The sequence below is a fragment of the Macaca thibetana genome, chromosome 8 (assembly GCF_024542745.1).
Source record: "Macaca thibetana thibetana isolate TM-01 chromosome 8, ASM2454274v1, whole genome shotgun sequence".
NCBI classification, from domain to species: domain Eukaryota; kingdom Metazoa; phylum Chordata; class Mammalia; order Primates; family Cercopithecidae; genus Macaca; species Macaca thibetana.
Genome location: NC_065585.1, coordinates 93,170,922 through 93,195,373, shown reverse-complemented (window position 1 = coordinate 93,195,373; position 24,452 = coordinate 93,170,922). Strand labels below are relative to the sequence as shown.

Here is a 24,452-nt window from a genome sequence, read left to right as displayed (position 1 = left end):
TCCAGACAAAAATGCGCTTTGATTTTTCCAAATAATTTAGATAACTAAAATGTTTGCTTTGGTATGATTCTACCAAAAAAATAACATGTTTCATTTGTCTGTACATTTATAGTGTGTTTGGTTTTAGAAATTCCAACAAACTGATCCATAGAGTCGATATAAATTCAATCAGAATTCAGAAGGCTTTTTTTTTCCTCAGACCGAAGGGATGATTAGAAATAGACAATCTAATTCTAAGATATATATGAGAATGCAAATAATTTTTAAAAATAAATCAGCCGGGTGCAGTGGCTCACACCTGTAATCCCAGCCCTTTGGGAGCCTGAGGTGGGTGGATCATCTGAAGTCAGGAGTTTGAGACCAGACTGGCCAACATGATGAAACCTCATCTCTACTGAAAATATAAAAAATTAGGCAAGTGTGGTAGTGGGTGCCTGTAATCCCAGCTACTCAGGAGGCTGAGGCAGGAGAATCACTTGAATCTGGGAAGCGGAGGTTGCAGTAAAAACCGAGATCGTGCCAGTGCACTCCAGTCTGGGCAACAAGAGCGAAATTCGATCTCAAATAAATAAATTAATGAATTAAAGTTGGAGACACTTTACTGTCTGATTTTAAGACTTGCTATAAACCGCTGAACAAAACTAAGGGGGAAATCATGCAATTATCCAGTGAATAATAATAATATATTTGTCTTTGTTTTTTGTTCTATGTTTTTTGTTCCTTCCTTCCCAATCTGAATTCCTTCCATTTATTTTCCTTTCCTTATTAGAATCATTAGAATCTCCGGTAAAATATTGAGCTGGAATCATGTAAGCAGACATCCTTACCTTGTTCTTAACCTTAAGTTATTCAGTCTTTCACCACTGAGTATGAAATTCACCAAGGGTCTTTCCTAGATATCTTTCACCAGGTTAAGGAAGATCCCATTTGTTCTTAATTTGATAAAGGTTTTCTGTCATGAATAGATGTTAAATTTTTCCATATGCTTTTTCTGCATATATTGAGATGTTTTTATTTTTTTTTAATCTGTTAATATAATAAATTACATTTTTGGTTTTCGAATGTTAAACTAACTTGCATTCCTAAAATTAAACTTACTTGGGCATTATTTATTTTTACCTTTTTCTTATATTGCTGAACTCAATTTTCTAATATTTGATTAAGGGATTTTGCTTTATTTTAATGAGAAATATAGTTATGTTGAAGGTCTTTTCTGATGTCTGTGATTTTGGTGTCATAAAATAATTCTAACTCATAAAATGAGTTGAGAAGTATCCTACTAGAAGAATTTGTACAGAATTGAATTTGTTTGTTTCTTAAATATTTGTTAGAATTTAACAGTGAAGGCATTTGGGTGTAGAGTTACCTCAAGTTGGTTGATTCTGTTATTCAGGTCTTCTTTATACTTACTTTCTGTCTACTTGTTCTATCAGTTACTAAAAGAGAAGCGTGGAATTTGTTTATTTCTTTTTTCTGTTGTATCACGTTTTGGCACCTTGTATTTTGTAACTCTTGTATGATGTGCTTGCCTGGTAATGTTTGACTGGATGATGGAAACTGTGATTTTTAGATTCTTGGGTGCAGATTTTGTTTTTTGTTTTTTTTTTTTTTTTCAAGAATATTGGACTTTCAGCCGGTCGCAGTGGCTTATGCTTATAATCCCAGCACTTTGTGGGGCCAAGGCGTGCAAATCACGAGGTCAAGAGATCGAGACCAGCCTGACCAACACAGCGAAATCTCGTCTCTACTAAAAATACAAAAATTATCTGGGCGTGGTGGCGTGTGCCTATAGTCCCAGCTACTTGGGAGGCTGAGGAAGTAGAATCACTTGAACCTGGGAGGCGGAGGTTGCAGTGAGCCAAGATTGCACCACTGCACATTGGCCTGGCAACAGAGCGAGACTCCATCAAAAAAAAAAAAAGAATATTGGACTTTCTTCTGCCACACAGTTACATTTCTTGGGATCGGTTTGATCCTTTCAGGTTTACTTTTGTGCTTTATAGAGCAGGCCCAGAATGATCTTCATAATAGGGCTCATATAGCCTTTCTACTAAGGTGACACTTTTCTGAGGGCTCCATCCAATGCCGTGCAGCAAGGTCTTTCCACACTAGCTGGTAGTAACACAAAGTATTTCCCACCCTGAGTGATTTCTGGGAAGTTTTAGGCCTAGGGATTTTTACTAGTTCTTTTCTAGCCACAAGTAGTTTCCTCTGACACGTGCAGGTCAGTGTCCGGCCAAAGATTTTAGGGGAAGCCTCTGCAGGTCTCTAGGGCTCTCTATGTAGCTCCCTGCTCACTGGTCTCCTACACCACTAATTTTTACGCTAGGCTTCCTGAGCCCCAGTCTCTGTCTCCTCAACTTGACAAGGCTGCTGGTCTCTGGTTGGGAACCCTTCTCTGTACTTGAGCATGGAAACCACATCTGGAAAGCACCAAAGAAAATTCACAGACATCAATCGGTGTGTCCCTTCCCTCATGGACCACAGCCCTTCACAGCCTGCTCTCCAGTTCTCCAACACGGCCATTTCATGTGTTCTGATTTTCTAGGAGTTTTTTTAAGCAGAATATTAATCTGGTCTCTCCTATTCCATCATGGTCAAAAGCAGAAACTTGTTTCTGTTTTATAATTCAATGAAAACTCTCCCAGACATTATATATCAAAAGTGCTTTTTGTACTAAGTTGCTAGTCATCATGAGGGAAAAAAATTACATTAAATAAAGTCTTTTGTAAAGAACATTTACCACCACAATAGTCTATGTTTTATTCTGAATTGCAGGCTTTAATTTATTTTGAGAAAGGGAGAAAAAAAGAGTATCCTCAACATTTAAAAACTGGTTTGGCACTCAGGGGAAGTCCATGGTATTCTCCTATTAAATAGTACCTAACAGAACACAACTTCAAACAAGGTTACCCTGAGATCATGATAAAATGAGCCAAAACAAGCCTACTTTATAATTTTGTCTCAGCATAGACAAAAGCAAGTTTATTGTACATTATGGACTGAATGTTTATGTTCCATATAATTCATACGTTGAAATCTTAACCCCAGATATAATAGTATTTGGAGACAAGGCCTTTGAGAGGTAATAGAATTAGATTAGATCACGAGGGTAGGGCCCTTGTGATGGAGTTAATGCCCTTATGAGAAAGGAAAAAAAAGAGAGAGAGAGAGAGAGAAGTCGGCCAGGTGCTATAGCTCATTTCTGTAATCTCAGCACTAAAAAAGGTACCCTAGTAAAATATCCCACTTAGAAATAAGTAAATGGGTAAAGAGAAGAAGAGATAATAAATATAAGGCTATGCACTGAAGAGGAAATGTAAGTTAAGAAATAACGACTATGGGAGGATCACAAGGTCAGGAGATTGAGACAATCCTGGCTAACATGGTGAAACCCCTTCTCTACTAAAAATACAAAAATTTGCCGGGTGTGGTGGCATGCACCTGTAATCCCAGCTACTTGGGAGGCTGAGGGAGAAGAATCGCTTTAACCTGGGAGGTGGAGGTTGCAGTGAGCCGAAATAACACCATTGCACTCCAGCCTGGTGACAGAGCGAGACTCCATCTGAAAGAAAGAAAGAAAAAGAAAGAAAGAAAGAAAGAAAGAAAGAAAGAAAGAAAGAAAGAAAGAAAGAAAGAAAGAAAGAAAGAAAGAAAGAAAGAAAGAAAGAAAAGACAGACTAGTCAAAGTAGATTATAACTCTTCTAGTTCAATGGTCATATAAGGAACATAGCCAGAAGATACAATTTTTACAAAAGAGATATTTGGTGCCTACTAAGGAGGCAAGAAAAAAGAAAAATTTATTGGCAAGGATAATCAATAAAAATATGAAAATATGTCAGCTCTATCAGTGAAATAAAGGCAGAAATTGTAGATGAGGAATAACTGAAAGCAGGATGATTGATTAACATCAACATTAGTAAACGGTGCTTTCTAAGAATATACTGATTACTCTTGTTCTGAAAAGTGGAGTGATTGAAGAGTTCTCTGTGCCATTTGTAGAGTAGAAATATCCAGCTAACAGGATGTGTATGTAAAAGGAGAAAATAATACCTAATCAAAAGGTCTTTACCTTTGGTAAAAGTTCATTATATCCTCTCAAGTCTGTTCATTTTAAAGTACGATATGCTTCATGTAACTGAGCATGAACTTTCCTGAACAAAATCTGGGGTGGATGGTGAACACGAAGTGCAGATATGAGCACAGAAACTCTAGCTGATGCTGCAGGCAGGGGGGAGGGCGTGGCCTGATAATAAATTATCATCTATTTTCTTTCATAAAAATTCAATGATTATAATTCTTACAAGATGATTACTCCTCCCTATGCTATCTTCTGCACTGACCCAATCAATATAACATCAGGTTATTCTTCAGAACTCTCTAGCCCTCACTGATGCTTAAAGTAACATTTTTGTTTATTCTGTGACAATGTTGTGTTTACCAAATTTCTCTTGATGTAGCCAACACATAGAAAATAACCTAATGCAACATAAAGAGAACATTTATACTTGAAACTAATGTAGTTTGGCAAATTTTCAATCAGCAAAAAATCAAGAAAAGAATAAGGCTAACAAATCCTTCTTCAATGTCCCTTCCTTACCCACCACAACCCTACTTTTTAGGCTCAAAGGCTATGTCATGAAGATAATAGGAAAATCAAAAAGTGTATTTTTATATTAATAATGTTCAACATTTATGTCTGTAGCAGGATTGACATTTCTATACTGTGCTGCTGTCAAGACCTCTGAAAAGATCTATTATTTGTCTCTGCCTTCCTCAAAAATAAATTTAATTTAAAATGGATGATGTACAATAAGAAACATTAAAATAAAGACAGTATAAAGAACAAATATCTCAGGCACCTTAAGATCTATCACTATTCTGTCAAGATATACTAAAATAAAATTGACTTTTAGAGTTATGATTAAAATTATGATAAATCTTAAGGATTATAGATTACATGTTTGGAAACCAAAAATTCTCTTTGAATAGTGATTCCCAATAGCATGGAATCAGTTTTAAAAAAGAAAACAAAAATGTCTGTTTTCTCGGCTTTAAATACTAGGATTACTCAATATTAGTCAAACCAGTAATTATTATCAGAATATAAAGCACTTACTGCTGAGAATTATGTGCATTTTAAATGGGAATTAGAACTTTTCATATGCTAATTTTTATAAGCCATCTGTAAATATATTTGATGAAAAACATCACAGTGATAAGGGCTTTCCATTTTGTCTTTATTTAAAAATGTATACTTGATTGGTTAATGTGATGATTTAGCAATATAGTAAACATTACCTAAAGCATTACACAATTTAAAATTATTTTTTAAAAAGATGAAGGCACACATTTTATCACAGTGATAGTTTATTAGTCATTGTCTTAGTTTTGTGCTGCTCTTTAAAATAAATACCACAGACTTGGTAATTTATAATGAATAGAAATGTATTAGCTCATGGCTCTGAAGGCTAGGAAGTCCAAGATTGAGGGGCCAATCGCCCCCTCAATCCCATGTCATCCCATGGCAGAAGGGCAAAGAGGGTGAGAGAGAGCCAAAAGGGGAAAAAGCACTTCCTTTCATAAGGAATCCAATCCCAAGATGTGGAACTCTCCCCTACAGTAATGGCATTGATCTATTCATGAGGGCAGAGGCTTCTTGGTCCAACCTCTCAATACTGCTACAAGGCAATTAAATTTCAACCTGATATTCAGAGGAAACAAACATTCAAACTTAGGTTTGTCTTACATTCAAAATATGTTAATTTCATCTCTATACCTCAAAATCTTAACTCATTCCAGCATCAACTGAAAAGTCTAAAGTCCAAAGTCTCATTTAAACCAGATATCGGTGAGTAGGGGGAATGACGGATGGAAGACAGGACTAACGTGCAGCTCTCATTTGGACAGACAGAACAGCATCTGGAGACTTACATTGTGAACTCTTTCTTCAATAACCACTACAGGAACATATGAGGAAAACCAAAAGAATTCACAGACTCTTTGAAAGCAGTTGCTTGCTGCTACAAGTGCTGTGAGACAGCCAGAAAACTGTGAGTTCCTAAATTGTTAGAGGGGGAAAAGTCAGCCTCTGAACATGCATTCCCACTGAGGAACCTAAAAATCCAGATCACAAAAGAAGGATTTAACCTTACCTGTAGCTGAAATGGATTTAAGGAGCTGAGTCTATAGCCATACCACCCTGAACGTGCCTGATCTTGTTTGATCTCAGAAGCTAAGCAAGATCAGGCCTGGTTAGTACTTGGATGGGATTTAGAGAGCTGAGTGAAATATAAAAGTAGAAAAAGCAGCAGGAAGAGCCGTTTAGGCACTCCTGGTCACCAGCTTGAGCCCAGGGAAGCCATTCCTAGCCTTACCTCACAGAGGTCCTTGGGGAAGGGAAGGCAGCTAGCAGAATTGGGGAGGGGCCACAGGGTGAAGGAAGCTCCTAGTTGAACTTGGTAATAATTGCAACTGAGCATGAACTTTCTTGAACAAAATCTGGGGTGGAGAGTGAACACAAAGTGCAGAAATGAGCACAGAAGCTCCAGCCAATGGTGCAGGCAGGTGGGGAGGGGGAAGGCCTGAGAGCCCTACTTGCTTTCTCAGTCAGGAGGCAAGATCTCAGCCCTGCACAATGACTGCATGGATATAAATTCAGTGCAGATGGGCGGGGCACAGCAGGAGTGGGGCGGGGCACAGCAGGAGTGAGACTGGCCTTGATGGCTCCATGGGAACAGGGTGAGGCCTGTCACTGCTGGCTTCCCCCATATCCCTGACAACCTGTATGAAGCAGCAGAAGCAGTCATAATCCCCCTTGGAACATAACTCCATTAGCCAAAGAACCACCCCCTCAATCCCCCACAGTGGCTGCAGCAAGCCCCACCAAAGAAGAGTCTGAGATGGGGACTGCCCAACCCTGCCCCCACCTGATGGTTTTCTCTACCTGCCCTGATAGCCAAAGGCAAAAGACATAAACTGTTGGGAGCTCTATGGCCCCGCCCATCACCTGAGAAACCTGAGTACCTAGCCTGACCAATGTAGGGCAAACCTATATTCCCCTCTTATTGCCACAGCTGGTACTCTCTTGAAAGTATCACCTCCTAGCTAGAGGCCACCAGCTCAAGCTATTATTTCAACTCAGAACAACCCTGCTCCAAAGAAGGAGCAAACGGCAGCAAATTTCACCAGCTGCAATACCCTAGCTAACCACAGATCCTCTGGCCATGTGACAGCTTCACCACTAGCATAATCAGCATTCAAGAAAACCAGCACACTAAATAAAACTCCAATAACAGACTCCGACAGAGTCCACTTCACTCCCCCACAACCTCCACCAGAGCAGGTACTGGTATCCATGGCTGGGAGACCTAAAGACAGATTACATCACAAGACTCTTTGCAGACATTCCCCAGCACCAGCCTAGAGCCCAGTAGCCCTGCTAGGGGGCTAGACGCAGAAGAGAAATACTGGTCACCAAAGTCTGGCTCTCAGAAAACCCTATCCCTAGGGGAAGGGGGAGAACATTACATCAAGGTATCACCCCATGGGACAAGAGTATCTGAACAGCAGCTTGAGTCCCAGATCTTTCCACTGAAACAGTCTACCCAAATAAGAAGGAACCAGAAAAGTAATTCTGAAAGTATGACAAAACAACGTTCTACAACATTCCCCAAAAGCTCACACTAGCTCTCTAGCAATGGATCCAAACAAAGAAGAAATCTCTGAATTGTCGGATAAAGAATTCAGAAAGTTGATTGTTAAACTACTCAGGGAAACACCGGAGAAAGGTGAAAAAGATATTAAAAAAAAATACAGAATATGAATGAAAAGTTTGCAGCGAAATAGATATCATAAGGAAAACACAGTCACAACTTCTAGAAATGAAAGACGCACTTAGGGAAATACAAATACACTGGAAAGTTTTGAACAATAGAATTATACAAGTAGAAGTAACAACTTCAGAATTTAAAAAAAAAAAAAAAAAAAGGCTTTTGAATTAACCCAACCTGACAAAGAAAAAATTTTAAGAATGAACAAAGCCTCCCAGAAATTTGGGATTATGTTAAACAACCAAACATTAGAATAATTGGTGTTCCTGAAGAAGAGATATCTAAAACTTTGGAAACTTATTTGAGGGAATAATCAAGGAAATCTTCCTTCATCTTTCTAGAAGTCTAGACATCCAAATACAAGAAGCTCAAAGAATACTCAGGAAATTTAACACAAAAAGATCATTACCTAGCCACATAGTTATCATGTTATCTAAATTCAAGATGAAGGGAAAAATCTGAAGAGTTGCGAAGCCAAAGCACCAGGTAGTCTATGAGGGAAAACTTGTCAGATTAACAGCAGGTTTTTCAGCAGAAACCTTGCAAGCCAGGATTGGAGTTCTATCTTTAGCCTCCTTAAACAAAATAATTGTTAGTCAAGAATTTTGTATCCAGCAAAACTAAACTTCATAAATGAAGGAGAGATAAAGTATATTTCAAACAAAACAAATGCTGAGAGAATTCACCTCTATCAAACCAGTACTACAAAAAAATGCTAACTCTTGAAACAAACCCTCAAAATACACCAAAATAGAATCTCTGTAAAGTACGAATCTCATAGGACCTATAAAACAATAACACAGTGGATATAAAAACAAGGTATTCAGGCAACAACTAGCACAAGAAATAGGAGAGTACTTCACATCTCAGTGCTAGCATTGAATGCAAATGGTCTAAAGGATTCACTTAAAAGATACCGAATGGCGGCCAGGAGCGATGGTTCATGCCTGTAATCCCAGCACTTTGGGAGGCCAAGGAGGGCGGATCACAAGGTCAGGAGATCCAGACCATCCTGGCTAACACAGTGAAACCCTGTCTCTACTAAAAATACAAAAAATTAGCTGGGCGTGGTGGCACATGCCTGTAGTCCCAGCTACTCAGGAGGCTGGGGCAAGAGAATGGCGTGAACCTGGGAGGCAGTGGAGCTTGCGCTGAGACGAGATTGCACCACTGCACTCCAGCCTGGGTGACAGAGCGAGAAAAAAAAAAAAGATACGGAATGACAGAATGCATAAAAATCCAACAACCAAGTCTTTCTGTCTTCTAGAGATCCACCTAACACATAAGGACTCACATAAACATAAGGCAAAGGGGTGGGAAAAGGGATTTCATGCAAACGGAAACCAAAAACAAGCAGGAATAGCTATTCTTACATCAGACAAAACACACTATAAAGCAATAACAGTTTAAAAAGACAAAGAGAGACATTATATAATGCTAAAAAGATTAGCCCAATAGAAAAATATCACAATTTTAAACATATATGCACATAACACTGGAGCCAAATTTATAAAAGAATTACTCCTTGACCTAAGAAATGAGATAGACGGCAACACAATCATAATGGGGACTTCAGTACTCCACTGACAGCACTGGACTGGTCATCAAGACAGAAAATCCACAAAGAAGCAATGGACTTAAACTATACCCTAGGAAAAATGGACTTAACAGATATTTACAGAGCATTCTACCCAATAACTGAAGAATATATATTTTTTTCATCAGCACATGGAACATTCTCCAAGATAGACCATTATGACAGGCCACAAAACAAGTCTCAAGAAATTTAAGAAAAATGAAATTATATCAAGTACTCTCTCAGATCACAGGGGAATAAAATTGGAAATTCACTCTAAAAGGAACTCTCAAAAATATACAAATACATGGAAATTAAATAATCTGCCCCTGAATGATCTTTGGGTCAACAATTAAGATGAAAATTGAAAAATTGTTCAAACTGAATGATGATAGTGACACAAAACCTCCGGGATAGAGAAAAAGCAGTTCTAAGAGGAAAGTTCATAGCATTAAATGCACACATCAAAAAATCTAAGAGTACAAACAGACAATCTAGGTTCACATCTCAAGGAACTAGAGAAACAAAAACAAACTAAACCCAAAACCAGCAGAAGAAAAGAAATAACAATGATCAGAGCAGAACTAAATGAAATGGAAACAAACAATACAATACAAAAGATAAAACAAAAAGCTGGTTCTTTGAAAAGATAAACAAAATCAGTAGACCATTAGGGAGATTAACCAAGAAAAGAAGGGAGAAGATCCGAATAAGCTCAATCAGAAATGAAATGGGAGATATTAAAACCAATACCACAGAAATACAAAAGATCACTTGAGGCTACTATGAACACCTTCATGTGCACAAACTAGAAAACCTAGAGGAGATTAATAAATTCCTGGAAATATACACACCTCCTAGATTAAACCTGGAAGAAATAGAAACTCTGAACAGACCAATAACAAGTAGTGAGATTGAATAAAAAATTGCAAACAACAACAACAAAAAGTCCAGGATCAGATGGATTTACAGCTGAATTCTATTAGACATTCAAGTAAGAATTGGTTCCAATCCTACTGAAACTATTCCAAAAGATAAAGAAAGAAGGAATCCTCCCTAAATCATTCTATGAAGCCACTATTACCATAATACCAAAACCAGGAAATGATGTAACAAAAAAAGAAAACTACAGACCAGTGTCCCTGATGAACATGATGCAAAAATCCTCAACAAAAACCGAGCTGACCAAATACAACAGCGTATCAAAAAGATAATACACAATGATCAAGTGGGTTTCATACCATGGATATAGGGTTGGTTTAACATATGCTAGTCAATAAATGTGATACACCCCTTAAACAGAATTAAAACAAAAAATCATATTATTATCTCAGTGGATGCAGAAAAAGCACTTGACAAAATTCAGCATCCTTTATGATTAAAACCCTCAGCAAAATTTGCATAGAATGGACATACCCTAAGGTAATAAACGCCATCTATGACAAACCCACAACCAACATTATATGGAAAGCACTACCGCTGAGAACTGGAACAAGACAAGGATACTCACTTTCACCACTTTTATTCAGCATAGTACTGGAAATCCTAGCCAGAGTAGTCAGACAAGAGAAAGAAAGAAAGGGCATCCTAATCAGTAAAGAGAAAGTCAAACTGTCTCTGTTTGCCAATGATATGATTGTACCAGAAAACCCTAAAGACTCATCCAAAAAGCTCCTAGATCTGATAAATGAATTCAGTAAACTTTCAGAATACAAAATCAATGTACAGAAATCAGTAGCACTGCTATACACCAACAGTGACCAAGCTGAGAACCAAATCGAGAACTCAGCCCCTTTTACAACAGCTGAAAAACAAAAAAACAAAACAAAACAAAACAAAACAAAAAACCTTACAAATATACCTAACCAAAAAGGTAAAAGATCTCTAAAACAAAAACTAAAAAATGCTGCTGAAAGAAATCATAGATGACACAAACAAATGGAAACACATCCTATATTCACAGATGGGTAGAATCGGTATTATGAAAATGACCATACTTCCAAAAGCAATCTATAAATTCAATACAATTCCCATCAAAATATCACTATCATCCTTCATAGAACTATGAAAAACAATCCTAAAATTCATAAGGAACCAAAAAAGAGCCCACAAAAGCAAGACTAAGCAAAAAGAACAAATCTGGAAGCATCACAATATCTAACTATAAGCTATGCTACAAGCCTATAAATACCAAAACAGCATGGTACTACTGGTATAAAAACAGGCAAGTAGAACAATGGAATGAAATAGAGAACTCAGAAATAAAACCAAATACATATAACCAATTGATCTTTGGCAAAGCAAACAAAAACATAAAGTGGGGAAAGGAGATCCTATTTAACAAATAGTGTTGGGATAATTGGAAAGCCACACGTAGAAAAATCAAACTGGAACTTTTTCTCATCTAATACAAAAATCAACTCAAGATGGGTCAGAGACGTAAATCTAAGACCTGAAACCATAAAAATTCTAGAAGACGACATTGTAAAAACTCTTCTAGATATTGGCCTAGGCAAAGACTTCATGACCAAGAACCCAAAAGTAAATGCAACAAAAACAAAGATAAATAGATAGGACTTAATTAAACTAAAAACCTCTGCACAGCAAAAGAAGTAATCAGCAGAGTAAAAGACAGTCCACAGAGTGGGAGAAAATATTTGCAAACTACGCATCTGACAAAGGACTACCATCCAGAATCTATAAGGGAACTAAAATGAATCAGTCAGAAAAATGCAAGCAATCCCATCAAAAAGTGGGCTAAGGACATGAATAGACAATGCTGAAAAGAAGATATACAAATGATCAACAAATATATGAAAAAATGCTCAACATCACTCATTATCAGGAAAATGCAAATCAAAACCACCATGCGATACTACCTTAGTCCTGCAAGAATGGCCATAATGTAATTAAGAAAACAAAAAATATCAGATGTTGGTGTGGATGTGGTTAAAAAGGAACACTTTTACAATGCTGGTGGGGCAACCACTAATACAACCACTACAGAAAACAGTATGGAGATTCCTTAAAGAACTAAAAGTAGAACTACCATTTGATCCAGCAATCCCACTACTGGGTATATATCCACAGAAAAAGAAGTTATTATATAAAACAGACACAAGCACAGCTATGTTTATAGCAGCACAATTTGCAATTGCAAAAATATGAACCAGCTTGAATGTCCATCAACCAACAAGTGGAAAATGAAAATGTGGTGTATATATACCATGGAATACTACTCAGACATAAAAATGAATGAAATAATGGCACTTGCAGCAAGCTGGATGGAGTTGGAGACCATTATTCCAAGTGCAGAAACTCAGAAATGGAAAGCCAAATGTCGTATGTTCTCACAAGTGCGAGCTAAGCTATGAGGACACAAAGGCATTAGAATGTTACAATGGACTCTAGGTACTCGGAGTAAGGATGGAAGCGGGGGTGAGGGATCAAAGACTATGCATTGGGTGCAGCGTACACTGCTCAGGTGTTGGGTGCACCAAAATCTCAAAAATCACCATTAAAGAACTTACTCATGTAACCAAACACCATGTGTCCCTCCCAAAACTATTGAAATAATAGTAGTAATCATAATAAAACATAGACAAAAATTTAAATAAGTCAGATATGGGTAAGACTCAAGGCATGATTCATCCTGAGGCAAATTTCCCTACAACTGTGAGCCTGTGAAATCAAAACCAGTTACATGCTTCCAAAATGCAATGTGGGACATGCATAGAATAGACATTCCTATTACAAAAGGGAAAAACAGGCAAGAAAAAAGGAGCAACTGGTCCCAAATAAGTCCACAATTCAACAGGGTAAACAACATTAAATCCTAAGGCTCTAGAATTATCTTCCTTGACTCTGTGTCCTGCCTCCTGGACAAGGTGGGGTAGGGGTTGGGCCCCCAAGGCTTCAAGCAGCCCAAGCCCTATGGCTCAACACAACCAAAGCTCTCATGGGTTGAAGTCTTTTGCCTGCAGCTCTCCCAGGCTGACATTGCACATTGGCAGCTCAATAGTTCTGGGATCTTGGTGGCAGTCCCACTCCCTTTACTCCACTAGGCATTGCCCTCACAGGGGCTGTCTGCAACGGCTCTGCTCCTGTGAAAAGGCATTGCCTGGGGCCCCAGGCTGTCCAAGACATCCTTTGAAATCTAGATGGAGACCATTTTTGACCCCGTAGCCCACTCATTCTGTGCATGTGCAGAATTAATACCAAACTGCAGACTCTGTAAGCAAGTGTATAAACTATGCTTTTTAAAGATGTTCTTCATCATTTAGTTTAATGCCTTGCTGTGAGAAGTTTATATATGCGCACTGAAAACATGAAATGAGTGTATTACTTCAAAGATGCATTGTAAGCTGCTTTATTACAGTGAATTGAACTACTTCCCAGACAATGAACTCTGTAAACAAATGTACAAATATGCATTTAAAAGATGTTCCTTACCATTTAGTTTATTGCCTTATTGTGAGGGATTTTATATATATATACATATATATATACACACACACACACACACAGAAAATATAAATTTGGGCATGTTACTTCAAAGATGCATTGTGAAGCACTTTATTAAAATAAATTAAACTGTTTAACACTGTGAACCTTTTAATCACATGTTTAAGACATGCTTTTTAAAGATGTCCCTTGCTCTTGTGTTCTAAGCCATAATGTGAGGAGTTTATATATCCACATTTAAAAGATGAATCAAAGTATGTTACTTCAAAGATGTATTGTGAGCTGACTTATTACAGTGAATTGAACTGTTTAGCATTCTGTGAATTCTGTAAACAAGCATATAAAATGTTTTTTAAAGATGTTCTTTACCAATAAGTTTAAAGACTTATCGTATGAGGTTTACAAATACATACTAAAACATAAATCTGCTGCCAAGGCTTACCACCTACATTCTTCAAATTAGGGCATAATCCACACCTGAGCCCACTTGAGTGACAGCTGAGGTGACCAAGGAGCACTGTTTAGGAATTTGGGGGGCAGAGACTTAAGGTGGTGGAGGGTAGTGAATGCTGATTTTTTTCAGGCATGATGAGCTGCTCTCTTGAGGCTGCCTCAAAGATCTCTGAAATGAATTGCGTGTCATTCTCCCATTGTCTTGATGAATGGCACCTGGCTTCTTTTATCTACTCTAATCCCTTTATCAAAGGATCAATTGGCTGCACCCTTGCACTTTTTTTGTTCTTTACTTGGCCAGGCTGTGAATTTTCTAAATTTTTATGTTCCACTTCCATTTTAATTAAAAATGTCATCTTTAAATCATTCATCTCTTCCCATGTTTTACTCTAGGCATTTAATAGAAGCCGTGCAGCTCCTTCAACATTTTGCTTAGAAATTTATTCCACCAGATGTCCCAATTCATTCTCTTAAATTCAGCCTTACATAAAGCCCTCTGGTATGGACACAATTCAGCCAAGTTATTTTCCACGTTAGAAAATAATGGCCTTTATTCCAGTTTCCATTACCTTGTTCCTCATTTCTGCCCAAGACCCCATCAGAATTGCCTTACTGTCTGTATTTATACCAGCATTCTGATCATAGTTACTTAAGCAACCTCTAAGAAGTTTTAGACTTTCCCTACAGCTCTCCTTTTGTTTTGAGCCCTCACCAGAATTGCCCTTAATGATCTATTCATGGCAATGCAAGCTTTTTCTATCCTGCTTCTCCAGATTCTTCCATCTTCTACCCATTATCCAGTTCCAAAGTCACTTCCAAATATTCAGGTGTTTGTCACAGTAACACTCTACTCTTCGGTAACAGTTCTCTTTCTGAGTCATTTTGTGCAGCTATAACAGAGTACCACAGATGGAGTAATTCATAATGATTAGAAATTCATTGGCTCACAATTCCAGAGGCTGGGAATTCCAAGATTGAAGGGCCAGCATCCTTTAAGGACCTTCCTGCAGTATAATCCCATGGCAAAAGGGCAAGAGAAGGCAAGAGAGAGAGAGAAAGAAGGATCCTAGTTTGTCCTTTTATAAGGAACCCACCCCCATGATAAAGAGCTTGCTCCCACAATAAGAAACTCACTTCCACGATGACAACATTAATCTACTCATTACCTTTCATGGTCTAATCAATCCTTAAAGTTCCCACTTCTTAATGCTGATACCATGACAATTAAATTTCAGCATGAGTTTCAAACCATAGCAGTCATATAAAAGGAAATTAATAAGAGGCAAAAGTAGAGCAAAGGCAATTAAAAAACTTTTTATGATTGGTTGACTGTGTTTTAATACTATAACCTTCAGCCTTCTATGAAAAAGAAATTTAGATTTCTTCTGACCATACTTATTACAGAAATAATTTAAAATCATGTTTTGAAATTAAGAAAACACATTGAATATGGAAACAAAATTGAGGAGCAAAAACTTCTGATATACAGAAATCCTGCCAATACTTAAAAACCAGACTGCATTCTACATATCTGAGTTTCAGAACTATCCCACAGGTTGTGAAAAATGGGAAAAATCTTCTTAATTATCTAATTAGTATTTGTGTTTCAAACACTTGTAATTGAGAGAAATCTCTGAATAAAACATCAAATTGCAGTTTAGTAGCAGTATTAGTATACAATATGACTTTTTGATATTGAAGGATTCATATTTCACACTGAAATTATGATGGTGAATCTGAGGTTTTCATAAAGTATCAAATGCTAAGAAGTACACTAAGATAGCAGTCAGTTTGAGTTGTAATAATAATGCTACAGGGCTGGACATGGAAGCTGATGCCTATAATCTCAGCACTTTGGGTGTCCAAGGTGGGCAGATCTCTTGAGGCCAAAAGTTCGAGACCAGCCTGGCCAATGTGGTGAAACCCTGTCTGTACTAAAAATATAGAAATTAGCCGGGCATGGTGGGGCATACCTGTTATCCCAGCTACTTGGGAGACTGAGGCACAAGAATCACTTGAACCCGGGAGGCGGATGAGCTGTGATGGGACAACTGCACTCCAGTCTGGGCAACAGAGAGAGACTCTGCCTCAAAAATAATAATGATGATGATGATGATGATGATGATAATAATAATACAGACTCTTAATTTGGGGCAAATCATTTAACTAACATTGAATTTAATTTTATTATCTGTAAAATGAGAGGTATAATCCCATGCTTTAGAAGTTCTAATGTCAGTTAAAAGCTTGACCTTCTTTCATAAATTATAGTCACAGCTATAAATTACCTTCTATAAAAAGCCTATTTTATGTCAAGTAATAAACATTTTTGCTTAATAAACATTATTGCTCTTTGCATGCAATACCTTAATATGCACCGCAGAAATATGTGCATTTCAGGATTTGGAAACAAAGGTTCATAGAGGGTAAGTTGCCCAATGTCACACAAGTAATAAATGCAGTGCTGGAATTCCAGCTGAGTTCTATCTGTCTTCTATCCTTATGCCAACACAGTCATACATTCTGATTTTTATCCAACTGATGACAGATATTCAGTCATTCAAGCCACATGGCAAAGTTTAAAATAATTGTTCAGCTATCACATAATGGCATTTAAAAAGTTGTCTCTCTGAACCGTCACCATGAGTGATTTAATAAAAAAGCTTCTATTACTTACAGATGTTCCAAAGATATGAGTCCTTTAAATGTTTGCTTATCTAGTGCATGGATTTCATTCTTGTATAGGTACCTGGAAAATATATAGAATCTCATTAAATTACAAATTAGTAGAGATACTACCTGTCTTAGATACAAACTTTTTAAACTATAAGCTGTGGACCTTAGGAGCTTTGTGGGATGTCCATAGATTCCCTAACAATATATAGAAATTGTTATTTCATTTAAATGTGTTCAATTGGTAAGAGTTCTAAACCGCTCTCATCAAATTCTCAAATGGATCCTTGGTTCAAAACATTAAGGAACATAGAGTATTTGTGGAGAAATTCTGACTAATGGAGTCATTTATATTGAGTAACAACTTCTCTAAGAAAAATATGTTTGACTATAAATAATTTTTTTAAATTTATTTTATGACACTGAATATATTCAACTGGTAGTTATAAAGCTGGCAAATACCACCATGAGATTCATCTTAAGGGACTAAAACATCTTAGAGATGCGTAAGATGAGTTTTGATCCTCCTGTGGCTGCTGTTGAAAATCTGCAGGAAAGAATACTGTAAATGGATTTATAAATACGATGATACAACTAATCTTACCAAACGGTTTAAAGAAAACAATTTATGTGACATATGAGCACTTTCTCCATCATTTTTCTTCAACCATAGGTTGGTAAGGTGATTTCTTCCCCACACTCTTTGTTAATGTCATGAAAATAAAGCCCTGGATCATTTCTACTTGTGCCTCTCAAGGTTTGAGACTACTAGAATTCCTGAAACCTTCTATCAAGTGTCTTTGGAATGTGCTCTTGCCTATTATCGGTGCATCAGAATCACCTGGTGATTTATTAAACACACCAATTCTAAAGTCCACCCACAAACCTACTCAATCGGACTCTCTCAGGGTATTTTCTAGATAATTCAATTGCAGCTCATCTGCAGTCCTGCCTTAAAGGCCATCAAAATCACAATTCTGCCTAAAAATAAAGAAGGGACTGATTTTCTATAATTTGCTTAGTGAAGCTTTGAAAGTTCCAAACCAGTTTCTTTTCCCCCAGTTTAGGACTCCAGTCAGTTTCTAAAAGTAGCAGTGACTAGTGTGGGTTTACATCTAACTAGATATTGTTTTTCCACAGCATTAATTGATACTACGGAATATTTTGCTTTTACTCCAAATCTCAAAAATACAGCTACATGTTAGAATTCAAGAAATACAATATTTTAGAACCATGTTTTTTTCAAACGTTTATAGGAAGCATTGAGAAGTCGCAAAACTCAGTAGTGGTTCTCAAGTGTGGATGTATGCAAATCATAGTGTAGGTACATGAGTCAGTAGTATTTGCAAGGCCTCATTTTGAGTTCTACCCAAGCCTCATAGTGATGTCTGGGTCCCTGCCTCCACAAATTCTGATTTAATGATGGATCCAGGGTACAGACTAAACACTGAGATTCTTCATAGCTCCACAGGAAATAATAATATGCAGCAAAGTTGAAAACTACTGTTACTAGGTACAGAACCAGTGAAAGTATTCTGTAAATGAACCCCACTGGATTCAGAAATACCTCCTGGTAAAGGCCCTTAAACTATTAGAATGTTGAGAGCCACATGACTTCAAGGGTGTCATGTCTTGAGGTACAAAGAAGTTGACTTCTACTGAGAGGCATACAAGCACTATACTTGGTTTTTATTATTATCGTCAATTTTAAATAATGAGGGACTGTTTCATAAAGATAAAATGAAATCATAAAATATTTCATGAAGGAGTTTCAAAACCAAAAACTAAAGATTTCCCAAAATATTTTATCTCAGATATACAGATTCACTTTAGACTGTTATATTGTAGAAAATGGTTCAGGAAAAATAAGCACAAAGTAGGGGGGAAAGAAGAGAATAGAACTTCTGCAGTCAGATCTGCACAAATTGATTAACTCAGTAAAGTATGAGTTCCAGATATGTTACTACCTGTATTCATGTTGTAGGACCAACAGGCTTGTATGCTCGCTGAAGAGTAACAGACCAATATACTGAGATGGCAGAGTTTGCAGCAGAGAAAGAGTTTAATTATCAACGGGTAGCCAAATGAAGAGACAGAAAGGACCCTCAAGTTCTTCTCCCCAGTGAGTTCTGGGCTGGGGTTTTTAATGGGATAGAGGGGGGAAAGAGGCTAGAAAACTGGGGTTGTTGATTGGCCGGAATAAGGGGGATATTATTTGGATGTGGAAACCGCATTCCTTGGTGAGTCAGCTCCTCTTCAGGTCCTTCAGACCTTATTGGTGTGCAGGACCGAAAAGGATGTCTCAAATGAAAAACTTAACATTTCACAATTCTCAAGTTGTTATCTACAGAGCAGTTAAGGAGAACTATAATCTTCATGGGTCTATGTGATTTTAGGACAATAGGCACCAAACGGCTATGAGGAAGGGGTCAGAGAGCAGTTGATCTCATGATGAATGCTGATGTGCTGAAAGTTTGGCTTATTTTTGTTTCTTCCCACCCTCCCACCCTCCCACCCACCTTATTTCCTGATAAATTTTATAAAGTTTATAGGAACCATTTCATTAACACCAGCCACACAGCTTCCAATTTCCCATAGGATAATGGTATTCAGCTAAATTCAAATCTCTCCACACACCTCTGAAAACCACACAGTTTAACAAGAACAAAAACACATCACCCAGAGCACAAGCTATGACAAAACCAGAGAAAGAGAGCGTTAGCAACTTCATTTAAGTGGGGAAAACACTAAAGGCATCTCTAGAGTCTACCCTCAGCAGAGTCAAGTGGGGATTTCACAGATGAAGGGACTGTGGTAGAAGGGGTAGAATAACAAAGGGTGAGAGTACCACCCTGATGAGAACCTTAGATTGAGGAAATTAGAACCCTGGCTCCTAAGGAATTGAAAGAAAGGGCTTGGAAAATGAGTGGGAGAAGGCACCTTGCTAGCATGGGGTAACTTGTGGAGAATTGGTGTTAACAGGAAAGAAGAAAGCAAGAAGTCAAAGGTAAAATAAATTAATACCAGAATTTTAAAAATCAAGATTATTGTGTACCAAGATAATCACTGTAAGGAAAATTACCTATAAATACTGAAAGGAAATTAAGAAAAACAAATCTGATATTAAATTTGATACAAATAGAAAACCTAGAAATAGAAATTTTGACCAAAATCTAAATAAAAAATCAAAAAGATATTTCTCAACTATTTCATTTACAATAGCTTATACATAATAAGCTACCTAGGAATAAACTTAACCAAGGGGGTTAAAGACTTCTACACTGAAAGATACAAAACATTACTGTAAGAAATTAAAGAGAATGTGAATGAATTGAAAGATTTCCCATATTCATGGACTTAAAGATTTGATATTGTTAAAATGTCAATACTACTCAAAGTGATCTAAAAATTTAATACAATCCCCATCAGAATTCCAATGACAATTTTTTTTTGCAGAAATAGGGAATCCCATCCTAAAATCTATGTGACATTTCAAGAGGCCCTGAACAGTTAAAACAATCTTGAGAAAGAATAACATAGTTGAAGATTTTACGCTTTCTGATTTCAAAACTTATAACATATGTATAGTAATCAAACCAGCATGTTACTGGCATAGAAACAGATATATAGACCAATAGCAAGTCCAGAAATAAGCCCTCGCATATATGGTCAAATGATTATTTACAAGAGTGCCAAGAATATACAATGAGGAAAGGAAAATCTGTCCAATAAATAGTGTTGGGAAAACTGGCTCTCCACATGGAAAAGAATAAAACTGGAACCTTCTCTCATATCATATACAAAAATTAACTCAAAATGAAGCAAATACCTAAACCTGTCAGAAGGAAACATACAGAGAAAGCTCCATGACCTTGGGTTTGGCAAATATTTTTTTTTTTATTATTATTATACTTTAAGTTCTAGGATACATGTGCACAAAGTGCAGGTTTGTTACATATGTATACATGTGCCATGTTGGTGTGCTGCACCCATTAACTCATCATTTGCATTAGGTATATCTCCTAATGCAATCCCTCCCCCGCTCCCCACCCCCACAATAGGACCCGGTGTGTGATGTTCCCCTTCCTGTGTCCAAGTGATCTCATTGTTCAATTCCCACCTATGAGTGAGAACTTGTGATAGTTTGCTGAGAATGATGGTTTCCAGCTGCATCCATGTCCCTACAAAGGACATGAACTCATCCTTTTTTATGGCTGCATAGTATTCCATGGTGTATATGTGCCACATTTTCTTAATCCAGTCTGTCACTGATGGACATTTGGGTTGATTCCAAGTCTTTGCTATTGTGAATAGTGCCGCAATAAACACACGTGTGCATGTGTCTTTATAGCAGCATGACTTATAATCCTTTGGGTATATACCCAGTAATGGGATGGCTGGGTCAAATGGTATTTCTAGCTCTAGATCCTTGAGGAATCACCACACTGTTTTCCACAAAGGTTGAACTAGTTTACAGTCCCACCAACAGTGTAAAAGTGTTCCTATTTCTCCACATCCTCTCCAGCACCTGTTGTTTCCTGATTTTTTTAATGATTACCATTCTAACTGGTTTGAGATGGTATCTCATTGTGGTTTTGATTCGCATTTCTCTGATGGTGAGTGATGATGGAAGGATTCCCTATTTAATAAATGGTGCTGGGGAAATTGGCTAGCCATAAGTAGAAAGCTGAAACTGGATCCTTTCCTTACTCCTTATATGAAAATTAATTCAAGATGGATTAGAGACTTAAATGTTAGACCTAAAACCATAAAAAACCCTAGAAGAAAACCTAGGTAATACCATTCAGGACATAGGCATGGGCAAAGACTTCATGTCTAAAACACCAAAAGCAATGGCAACAAAAGCCAAAATTGACAAATGGGATCTAATTAAACTAAAGAGCTTCTGCATAGCAAAAGAAACTACCATCAGAGTGAACAGGCAACCTACAGAATGGGAGAAAATTTTTGCAATCTACTCATCTGACAAAGGGCTAATATCCAGAACCTATAAAGGACTCAATCAAATTTATAAGAAAAAACAATCCCATCAAAAAGTGGGCAAAGGATATGAACAGACACTTCTCAAAAGAAGACATTCATACAGCCGGCAAATATTACTTAAATGTGACACCAAAAGCAAAGGTAACAAAAGTAAAAATAGATAAACTAGACTACACCAAGATTTAAAAGTTTGGTATGTCAAAGAATACAAGGTGAAAAGACAACCTGCAGAATAGATGAAAATATTTGCAAATCATATATCTGATAAGGAGTTAATATCCAGAATATACAAAGACCTTCTACAAGTCAACAACCACAACAACCAAAAAATAAAAAAAAATTAAAAATGGGTAAAGGACTTTAATAGACAGTTCGTCAAGGAAAATACACAAGTGACCAACAAGAATTCACTAATCATTAGTGAAATGCAAATCAAAACCACAATAAGCCATCACCTCACATGTTAGGATGGCTACTTTCGAAAAGACAAAATAAGCATTTGTGAGGATGTGGAGAAATAAGAATCCTGTACACTGTTGGTGGGAATGTGAATTGGTACAATCACTATGAAAAACTGTATGGAGAGTCCTCAAAAATTAAAAATTCAATTACCATCTAGCAATTCCTAGGAAAATATACTTCTGGGCATATATCTGAAAGAACTGAAAGTAGAGATATCTGCACACACATGTTCCACACCAGTACTACTCACATAGCCAAGAGGTGGATTCAACCCAAGTGTCCATTGGTGTGAATAGAAAAACAAAATGTAGTATATACATACAATGGTATATTATTCAGCCTTAACATTTCAGGAAGCCAAGGCAGGAGGATCACTTGAGCCCAGGAATTCAAGACCAGTCTGGAAAGATGAGATAGCAAGATCTCATCTCTACTAAAAATTTTTTGAATTAATTTTTTTTTTAAAAAAGGAAGGAAATTCTGACACATGTTACAAAATGGATTAACATTGAGGATATTAAACTAAGTAAAGTAAACCGGTCACAAGAAGACAAATACTATATGATTCCTCTTGTATGAGGAAGATAGAGTAGTAAACTCATAATGACAGAAGGTAGAACAGTGGTTGCCAGGGGCTACAGAGAGAAGGAAATGGAGAGCTGTTTAATGGGTACAGAGTTTCAGTTTTGCAAGATTAAAAAGTTCTGGAGCTTGATTACACCACAATGTGAATATATTGAATAATACCAAACCATTTAGAAATGTTTAAGATGGTACATTTTATGTTTTTTTATTTTTTAATATGTTTGTATTTTTTACCACAATTACATTTTTAAAAAATGTTAAAAGGACATAAAAATTGTCTAAATTATATAAAATAACTGTGTCTGCATAAAAATTAAAACTACATCCAAAATATTAACAATGATAACAGGCCTGGGGTTTTGCACAATTTTATTTTCTTCATTGTTCTTTTTCATATTTCAATATTTTCTAAGATGATTATATATTGATATATTGCTTTTTCACATTTATTTCATATTTATTTGTATTATATGAGTAAGAAATCACATCACTTTATAAAATATACAATTTTTTTAAAGAAATAAATCAAACTCATCTACATGTTCTTCACCCTAGATAATAACATTACTTTTAAAATGTTGTTTTATATTTTGTGTTATCTTTTTTTATAAAATGATATTTAGTGTATATTTTGTTACTTTTTACCTTAACACTGGAAGATGTTAACCAACTTATTTTATCCCTCCATGCTTCATTAAATTTCTTTAGATAACTAAAGATTCTTTCCCTAATTCCAAAAAACATTATGTGAAATTTATAGCCCCAATAATAACATACTCATGAAATCACAGAAATCAAACATCATGTATTTCCTTTTAAGTCTCACATAGCTATTATATAGGTTTGAGACTAAAATTTTTGGGAAATGCTTGCTGAAGTAATGTATTAAATTTTTCACTCCACACTCTCAGTGTAGATAAAAATTATTGGGCTACTGGACCAAAGAGTGTTATAGAGGGGAGCAATGAAAAGCCTAAACCCTCCCCATCAAACACAGAATTAGTTCCAAGGGAAGAGTAATAAAAATCAAAATAGTTGGTAGGTGTGAGAATAGAGTCTGCACCCCCATTTCCTGATGGTCTGGAAGATGACAGACATCACAGATAGGTTTCTAATCTACAATGGGACCACAGAAGTGCTGAGATGGCTGCAAGATGCATCAAGGCATAAAACTAACCTGACAAACCACTGAGCTCTTCAATGGGGTGGGGAAGAGACAAAGATTTTTGCAGGCCTTATAGTGGGTGGATGTGACACCAAGAGTCATAACCTGCAAGGGAGTTGCAGTTGTAATGAGGAGATGTCACAGTAGAGGTTGGTTTGCTCTTGCAGCCCTGTGACAAGAAAGAAACAGAGTAGCCCCAGATGTCATGACTGTGCTCAAGGACAACCTAGACTTGTG

At 36.9% G+C, this 24,452-nt stretch overlaps 1 protein-coding gene across 2 annotated transcripts in view; it reads right to left on the bottom strand.

Annotated features, from left to right (window-relative positions):
- Nucleotides 1-24,452, bottom strand: part of PXDNL (peroxidasin like) — a 508,264-nt gene that overhangs the window by 221,986 nt on the left and 261,826 nt on the right. For both annotated transcript variants that reach the window (XM_050801783.1, XM_050801784.1), the window contains one exon: nt 17,004-17,075. In XM_050801783.1, coding sequence (XP_050657740.1) covers nt 17,004-17,075 — 72 coding nt within the window. The remainder of the gene's footprint in view (nt 1-17,003; nt 17,076-24,452) is intronic.